This window comes from Dipodomys ordii, unplaced genomic scaffold (genome assembly GCF_000151885.1).
Source record: "Dipodomys ordii isolate 6190 unplaced genomic scaffold, Dord_2.0 Scaffold15, whole genome shotgun sequence".
NCBI classification, from domain to species: domain Eukaryota; kingdom Metazoa; phylum Chordata; class Mammalia; order Rodentia; family Heteromyidae; genus Dipodomys; species Dipodomys ordii.
In genome coordinates this window covers 2,748,926-2,757,991 of record NW_012267231.1, presented here as the reverse complement: position 1 = coordinate 2,757,991, position 9,066 = coordinate 2,748,926, and the positions used below count along the sequence as shown (strand labels likewise).

Here is a 9,066-nt window from a genome sequence, read left to right as displayed (position 1 = left end):
CCTGCCACGGGTACACGCACCTGCCACGGGTACACGCACCTGCCACGGGTACACGCACCTGCCACGGGTACACGCGGCTGCCACGGGTACACGCACCTGCCACGGGTACACGCGGCTGCTCATGGACACGCCCTCCCCCGGGGAAGGCCATTAGCGTCCCCTCAGTCCTGCGTTCAGTGGACCAGCCTGAGGCAGAGAGCATGAGAGCGAGTGAGTGCTGTCTGCAGCCCCGGGCCAGGAGCTGTGGCAGAACTCAGGCCTCGCCCAGAGCTCTGCCCAGAGACTGTAAGCCGGAGACCTCAACAACCCAGCCCGGTGGCCACCCTGCCCGAAACCGGAATCGAGGGTGAGGGCTCGGCTGGTGACACCGGCGGCGGTGGCAGCGGGCTAGAGGTCATCTCTGAGAGCAGACCGCCCTGGAGAGGTTATGGGAGGCCAGGAAGAGCTGGCCCCTGGAACGTGCCGGGGGCCTGGCGGTCACCAGCTTGGCGTCAAGTGCTGCAGCGGAGGGGGGGGGGGTAGACGGCCCTGGGTGTGGACGGCAGAGAAACCGGCCACAGCTGCTGCTGCTGCTGCTGCTGCTGCTGCTGCTGCTGCTGCTGCTGCTGCTGCTGCTACTGAGGCCGAGCTCCCTCACCACACCCTCCTGGGGGAGAAAACACCCAGGTCCGGCCGGAGAAGCCCAGCGCGGCCCAGGCCGGCTGTCTCGTGCGCCGCACTGCCCTCTGGTGGCCGCGCGGCGTCTGCGCACGGCACCGGCGATCTTGTCCAGCAGGCAGCCAGGGGCTGGAAGGTTTGTTTACAGAGACCTCAGACGCGACGTGTGCGGGCGCACGGGAGAGAGGCACTTGTGCGTGCACAAAGACGCCCCCAGACACGCGCGCTTACGGCCCGGGGCACTGCGGCAGGCGGCCGGGATGAGAACTAAGCAATCTGAGATTGCACCCTCCTTCCCTCACTCCCTCTGCAGAAGGCTGGGGGGGGGGTCTTGCTCCCCCTGCCCTGCTCCTTAGGCCTAACAGGGAACAGCAGCGGTCAGGCCAGCTGGGAGGGCCGTCCGGCCGCATCCCGCTCACTGCGCGGCTGGGCCAACGTCCATTCCTCCCTCTGAACCTCAGCTTCTCCCTCTGCACAGCTGGGTTTGGCCCAGAATGATCCTGTGAGCCTTTCAAGACCCCAGCGACGTATGAGTCCAAGCTCTTGTCTCCTTTCCAACTCAAAATCCACGCCCCCCCACCCCCACCCAATCATCCAGGGCTGGAAGTCACCGGAAGTCACCAGCCAGCCCGTGCTTGTTTACAGGCAGTGGTGGCACTGGTTCAACCGAGGCCCAGTGGTCCTGAGAGGAAGCCAGGCCAGAGCGAAGCCGAGGCCCAGAGAAGCTCTGGGACATGGCATGCATGCACACATGCACACGCACACACACACACACACACACACACGCACACACTCACAGCCAGGAGCCAGCAGCAGCAACCTGTGTCTGTGGGGACAGCGGCAGCCGTCGGTCCCCGTGTCCCTGGCTCTACACAGACAGGCCTTCCATGAGCAAGGAGGGGAAGGGGTGAATACTCGCTCATGGAGGACGCGGGGGAGGGGGGGAGCGGTGTTGCCTGGGAACCTGGAACTGGAACTCATCCCTCCAGCTCCAGCCGCCCGGCCCTCCCCTGCCCTGCTTCCCACACCCCCTCTTCTGCTCGCATTCACAGACAGCTCTCAAACCCCAAAGCCTCTATTTGGAAAATGCCATCCAGACCTCCACGTCCACGTTGGGTTCTCTCTGGCCAGGGATCATCAGGGCACCGGCCACCTGGTCCCCAACCCCCCCCCCCGCACCCAGCTAGGATCGGCTGGCCGTGGCCCCATCCCCAGCCTCCTGAATCCCTTGCCTGCCTCAGCTCACTACCGGGCAGCCCTGACCCTCAGAGGCAAGGACCCCACGGGCTAGTCAAGAGGAGGCCTGGAGAGGGGCGTGGCCAGGACCAAGTTAGAGGTCAGGAGGATAGCTCTGGCCAGGGCAACGATCACCCAAAGAATCAGAATCAAGTCACATAAACCAGGTGCCGTGGCTCACGCCTGTCATTCCTAGCGGCCCTGGAGGTGGAGATCAGGAGACCGCAGTTCAAGGCCAGGCCGAGCAAGCCGAAGGGAAGTGGCGGGCGGCTGTCATCCCAGCAATGGGAGCAGCGGTGGCCGGTGCACCTGTCACCTCCTGTGACGCAGGGACACCGCTTCCAGTGCACACGGGAAACTCCACCTCAAAAAGAACCAACCAAAAAGGAGCTGGAGGCGTGGCTCCGGTGGTAGAGCACCCGCCCCACAAACACCAGGCCCTCACGGAGTTCCATCTCCAGTACTGCCCAAAAGAAAACAGAATCCTCCTAGAGCTCCACGTCAGTCTCCCATTATTAACTTAGCCGGACAGCCCTATATTCTTGTATATTCTTGTATGCACACTTATTTGCAGGTACAGAGGAGCAAACATGAGCAGACAGAAGGAGCGTGCCCCAGACGGAGCCTACGACTTCGAAGCTATGAACGTCCTGCTGTGGTAACCAAGTTTCCTCCCTGCACTGCCTCAGTTTCCCCGACCGTATAACAGGCTTCGCTCACAGGATTGCTAATGCTAAGCAGCCGCCAGAACCCCGGCAAGGCGTTACTCTTCAGAGTGCTGGGAACCGTGTCCAGGACCTAGCACGTATTCAATAAACGCCAGCTACGAGTCACCATGCCCTCGGTGCGTGCTCGCTGTTAGTTACGGTGTCGTCAATATTAATAGCTATTAGTTCTATCTCAATAAATGCTGGTTCTTACGAGTTGTCGCGCATTCACGGCTTTCTCTCAATGCACGGGACCCTGAATTTCAACTGACCCCTGCTCATTATGAGCAAATGGAGACCGAGAGGAGAGGAGGGCATCTGTTCACAGCTCGGAAAGGCCAAGCCTGGGAGGGAGAGAGGAAAAGAGGGGGGGGAGGGAGGGAGGGAGGGAGAGGGAGAAAGAGAAAGGAGAGGGAAGGGAGAGAGAGAGAAAGAGAGAGGGGAAGGGAGGGAGGGAGGGAGAGGGGACAGAGGAAGAGGGAGAAAGAGAGGGGGAGGGAGAGGAAGAGAGAGAGAGGGAGGGAGAGAGAGAGACGCTGTCTGAGCCTCCATGTTAATCCTGACTCTCCCATCCTCAGACTTAGGGCCCTTCTGATAGGACAGCTAGGATGGGGTATGGGGGGGAGGGTTGGGGGGGCAACGCCATGGCCCTTGTATAAATAGCTCAGCACAGTCCGCGGAGCGCGTATTTCTAACCGGCGTGGGCCGCAGGCTGGAGGCAGCCCCGGGGCTGCCAACCACTCATAGTTACTGCCTCTGGGGACCCTGAATTTGGAAACACCGCCCCAGAGAGAGACACACACACACAGTCATGGGGGGGCTCCCCAGAACAGGAGGCCACACCCACATCCTCGGAGCCTGCCCAGGATTGGCTGCACTCCACGTGGGCCCAGGCTCCCCGCCTCCCAGGGGAACCTGAGCACACACCCCAACTCTAAATTCCCGTGCACTCAGGAGCAGCAGACTTGGGGGGCCCTTGGAGTGTTCTAGGGCTCCGGAGCACTCTGGACTCCGACCCACCCTGCTTCACCCCTGTCCTTGTTCCTGACCACCCCACAGACCCCAGACCTGTCACCACCTCGGAACCAGCAACACCTCCCTCCGCGCTTCCCGCGGGCCGAAGCAAGTGAACCACCCAGGACCCCGGACTCCAGCTGACGGCTCGGCCGGTCGCCCGCACGCCTGAGCAGGCCAGGTACAGCCTCCAGTGGAGGCCGGGCCTTTTCCACAAGTCCCCCAGAGACCGAGCATCCAGAAAGGCCTCCCTTGGGGAAAGAGATGGATTTCTGGATTTTGCTTCCCATCACCCCTTGAAGCCAGGGGCCTCTTCCGTCCAGGGTTCCGCCATGATGGGGTGCCACCCCCACCCCTCAGCCCCCGGTTTTTGCCTGGATTTCTGCTTGGCGCATCAGGGAAATGGGACTGATGATCCTTCTGAACCTCCCGTGTGGGATCTCGGCGGGAAGACCATCTTCACCTGAGAGCCCGCCTGCTCCTGGGAGCCGTTTCTGCAGGCCTCCGGCATCCCGATAGAGAGCTGAGACACCCCGGTCGCTCTCCACCCGGCCCAATCCCGCTGCGCATGCCCGTGTAGCCCCCCAACACCACCAATCTAAGTGAAACCCCTCTTAGAAGACGGGGGGCACGGCTTCCGGTCCCCAATCCATTCCTTCCTCTGTCTCCGAGTTCTAACCTGGAGGACTGGGGGGGGGGAGGGCGCCATGCTGTTCTGATTATGTATAATTCGGTCATAAAAGTTTTATCTCGCAACCCCCAAACACTCATATTTATTAAATTATATGCTTAGATATCTTCAATCCGTATATTAAATATTCAATATACCCTCTTCTAGAAAAGACTCGTTTGAAATGGAAGCGGAGACCCCCAGTCCAGCTGTGTACGTTTCAAGCTCTTGTTGGGGGGGGGGGAAGCTCTCCTCTCCAGGCCCCGGTCCAGGTGGCAAACTGGGGGGGCACAGAGCAAAGAGATCAAGGCCTCGAAGGAGGGGGATGCCATCCTAGAACGGGGCTGCCCTTCACTCCGTCTGCGCAGTTGACACCCAATGTGTCTTGTGTCTGCAAGTCCTGCCCCAATTCTGAGTTTGTTGTGGAGGAAGGTGGGCGGGGGAGGGGGCTGGCCGAAGGCCACGGCCAGCAAGAAGCCCCCGCTCTGTCCCACCCTGAAGGAGAGAGGCACAGGGCTGGCCTGGGGTGTTGCTCAGGGCCTGGACGGGCGGCATCCAGGGTGGAGGAAGGCTCACAAGGCCCGGTGGCTCCCACACCAGGCTCCCACCCCCCAGGTGTGACCCACCCCTCCCCTCCCTCCTCCTGCTCCCAGACGCCACCTAGGGACGAGAGCGGGAACTAAGTGTGGCGCTGGCGCCCCAGCGGCCCTGGGTTCAGCTGGGATGGGGCCCCGGGTCCTCACCCCAGGACGGAAGGATGGGTCACTCTGGCAAGACAGACAGACAGAAGACACCCCCCCCCCAGACAGGGAACTCAGCACCTAGCCCAGGACCCAAGCATTTTCAAAACCAGCTTTTCCCAATGCTTTCCTGGTCTCAGGTCTCATGGAGCCTTAGAGTTGGTGTCCTTGGCCCAGGGGACCCCAGACGGAGGGCACTGGGGAGAGCCATAACACACACACACACACACACACACACACACACACACACACACACACACGAGGAGAGCCACACCCCAGTGTGAAGTGCCCAGGGCGGCCTGCCTCCATCCTGGGAACATGACCTTTGCCCCAGGACCGAAACCCAGAGGAGGGCCCTGCCAAGGGCCATGCTGCCTGCATTTGCTGACTGCCACCCGGACGCCTTCCGGGCCGGGCCCCCAGCCTGTGCTGTCTTTAGCTGGGTCTCTCCCTGGATCCTCAGAGTGGAGGGGAACCGAGGCGCCCAGACACAGTCCAAGCTCCAAAGGACCAGCCAGCCAGCCAGGACAGGGTCTCCAGCTCAGGGACCCAGCTTCCCACCCAAGAGCCCGCCCCAGGACACCTGGCGCGGCCAGCCATCCTCCCTCCCTCCATCTTCTTTCTACAAGCCAAAGGATTCACCCCCCAACCCAACCCAACCCCCCCCAGGCCCAGTGTAGGAGATGCCCCGACAGCCCACCGTCCTGGACGCCTTTGTGAGTCAGAGCCTGGCTGGGCGTGGCCGGGCCCGGACCCTTGCAGACACTGGCTCCCTTGGGTCCACCGCTCCGATGGCCACAGGATGAATGGGCTCTTCTGGGCAAAATGGAGGCCCAAAGGAAGGCTCTCGGCAGCCACTTGGCTCTAGGAAGGGTGGAGATGAGACCCACACTCCTGCCCTGCCCGCCTCCAGTGCTAAGGGCAGGTGGTGCAGAGCTGGTACCTGCCACAGGAGAGCGGGAGGAACCTCAGGATGATGAACTTGGGGAGAGCCAGCCTCTTTGGATCCAGAAGGCACTCCCACGGCCCACCCCTGCAACTCAGGGCTTCAGGCCCTGGGCGGGGGGGAGGGGGTGGAAGGCTTGAGTCTCTATCTCAAAGCCACCACAGAAAGTCCAGCAGTCCACCTGGGGCCCTGACCCCTGTCCTCAAACTCCTCCTTCTGCCAGCAGCCCCCTGGGGCTATGTGCTGCCTTTGCCCCCCTCCCCCAGCCCGGCTCCATGCTGGATGGTCGCAAACCTGGGCAAAGTGACTTTGCCCACTCTGGCCCTCAGTGTCCCTGGGGTTCACCAGGGACAGGGACGCGCTCTGAGCCCCTTCCTTTCCAGGCTCTGCCTCCGGGGGAAGAAGGCTAGTCCCTTTCTAAGTACAGTCGGCACCAGCCACGGAGGCAACAGGGTGCTGGGGAGAGGCTGGGCTGATGGGGTCAGTGACCTATGACCTCTGATCCTTCCCCACTTGGCAGGGGGAGGAATGGGGTTCCCTGGTGAGGGGGTGGATTTCGGGAAAGTCCTGAAAGAAGCGCAGAGGTACACAGCTGGAACCCCGATCCCTAATACCCACTCCCAGGTGCCTTCTTACATGGCTCTAATGCCAAAGAGGGCAGGAGGCCGCCTCCAGGAGGCTGAGGAGACCAGCTCGGCTCTTTCTTCCCTGCCAGCTGCTCCTCCCCAGCCCCGGCATGGCCACCGGGGGCCTACGTGATTGTAACATCCCTGCCTTCCCGGCCCACGGCATCACCAGACGCGCAGGCTCTCCGAGTGGGGGGGGGACCAGCCCACGCCGCTCAGTGGCTCCTGGGAACCCATCCTGGGTACACTCTCAGCAGCCCCTGGGCCCCACGTAATCTTCCAGAACAACCCCATGTCCAGCTTGGCAGCCCCAAGATAAGCCGCTAACTTCCCTCCCTCCACCCACAGCCCCCACCCCAGCATGCGCTTCAAGGCCCCAGGGGTGTCTCTACCAGCCCTCCTCCCTGCGGTCTGGCTGGACGGTGTAGCCCACAAGAGGGACACGGACACACACACACACACACACACACACACACACACACACACACACACACACACACGGGGTTCGTGGTGTCCCTCCCGCCCTCCTTCCTCTCCCCTGCCCCTCGGCTGTCCGTCTGTCTCGTCATCCACGGCCAGGCTGAAGGTAGTGGGAATTGAGCGCTGCACTGAGCTTGTCTCGGCAGGGCCGGGAGTCAGGGACGGCAGAGCTGCCCCGTTCCCCGTCCCCACAGCTGCCAGGAGCCAGCCAGGAAGGCGGGCTGGGGCTTTGGGGGAGGGGGAACAGGACCTCGATTCTGCTCCGGGCTTTGCAGCCCAGTCACCCGGGCAGAAGAGGGGAGGGCCAACTCAGAGAGCAGCCTCCGCCACCGCGGGACCCGGTCTGCCCAGAAAGCAAAGCGCCACCCCGAATGCCTTCCTCCCACCCTCTCCCGGCGGCCTCCCCGAGCCTGAGGCTCCCAAGGGACAGAGACCTTGAAGGAAACAGACCGGGAGCTGTCCTCTGCCAGTGTGGCAGGGTGGGAGATGGGGAGGGGAGAGGGGGTCACCTGGAGGAGAGCCGGAAGGATGGACAGTTTCCCCTGAGTGCTTGCTTTCGCCCTTTTCTATGCATCTGACCCCCATCCCTGCTACAGCAAAAGAACAAGGAAAAGAATAAGGCCACACTACAGGTCTCACTTGCTCGGCCATGCTCGCCAGGCCGGGGGGGGGGGGGGCCGCCGGCCGGCCTGCCAGCCAGCGAGTTCCATTTCCCAAAGAAAAGGAGGTGCCGGATCCTCAGAGGAACCCCCCCCCTTCCCCAAACACAAGTCCTCTCCTCTCCCTTCCACTCTCCCGACTCAAAATTACCCATGGCAGTTGCCAAAGTCCAAGCCCAAGAAGGCTCTGCAGGCAGACAGACAGATAGACAGACACCCACGGGCAGAAGCTGGGATAAGGGCCCGTGTATGTGGGGGGGGGGGAGGATGTCTCGGAAATACCGAAAATGGGGAGGGGGGCCCCGGATGGAGAGGGCGGACGGATGGGAAAGAGGGGGGAAAGGGAAGAGGCAGGCGTCCATGACAGCCTGGACACGGGGGGCAGCCAGCTCCCAACTTATTTACTGCCCAAGAGGAAACAGTTAAAAACACCTTCCCCGTCCCCCACAGCCGCCACCAAGCCGCCCCTGTCACCTTCCCTTCCCTTCCCCGCCCAGGGTGCCCGGCCCCTGAGTGCAGCAGCCAGACTCCGATCTACTTTATCCCTCTTGAGCCCGGCCAAACTGTTGCTATAGAGTGGGGGGCAAAGAGGACAACTGGCACCCTGGAAACCAGCCCGTGGCCGGCTCCGGCCGGGCAGGACTCCCCCCTTCCCGGAGGGGTGCACACACGCACACATGCACACACACGCACGCACCATCCGATCACATCTCGCCCCAGGGCCGGTGTCACCTGAAATACCCACGGCCGGCCCCAGGCATCTCCGGAGCCACCCCGGGGGCCAGCTGCGGGGCAGCCGGGCAGCCAGGGCCGCCGGGGACGGGAGGGGATGGCCCGGGGTCGGTCGGTCGGTCGGTCCGTCTGCCGGCTGACTTACATGGAGGTGATATTCCGGGAGATGTCGGTGATGTTGACGCTGGCGTTGCCCGGGCTGCCTCCCGAGTCCTGCCCTTCCAGCAGCGGGAAGAGGCTGCCGTCGTCCGGCCGGCGGCAGCTGATCTCCGTCCTGCTGCAGAGGCAGTTGGCCGGGCAGGCCAGCACGGAGCGCGCGTGGCCCAGCCACAGGCTCCCGAGCAGCAGCACCCGCCACAGCCCGCGCTCGGCCGGGCACCGGGACGCATCCATCTCCGACCGCCGCCGCTCGGCGAGAGGAGGAGGAGGAGGAGGAGGAGGGCGGAGGGGGTGGGGTGGGGGAGTGGGGAGCGCAGAGGGGGGGAAGGAAACAAAGACGGCGAGGGAGGGGAAGGGGGGGTCTCTCGGTCTCGCTCGCTCGCTCTGCCTTTGAATCCCCGAGAGCGATCAGCTGCGAGATCCTGGGGCGTCGGAGACCA

General features: G+C 63.0%; 1 protein-coding gene across 4 annotated transcripts in view; it reads right to left on the bottom strand.

Moving 5' to 3' along the window:
• Ntrk3 (neurotrophic tyrosine kinase, receptor, type 3) overlaps positions 1-8,911 on the bottom strand; it is a 228,257-nt gene extending 219,346 nt beyond the window's left edge. For 2 of the 4 annotated variants that reach the window (XM_013011981.1, XM_013011983.1), the window contains exon 1: positions 8,613-8,911. In XM_013011981.1, coding sequence (XP_012867435.1) covers positions 8,613-8,860 — 248 coding nt within the window. In that variant the 5' untranslated portion in view covers positions 8,861-8,911. The remainder of the gene's footprint in view (positions 1-8,612) is intronic. The other 2 variants (XM_013011982.1, XM_013011980.1) reach the window with 1 other exon arrangement.
• Positions 8,912-9,066: the final 155 nt, after the last annotated feature.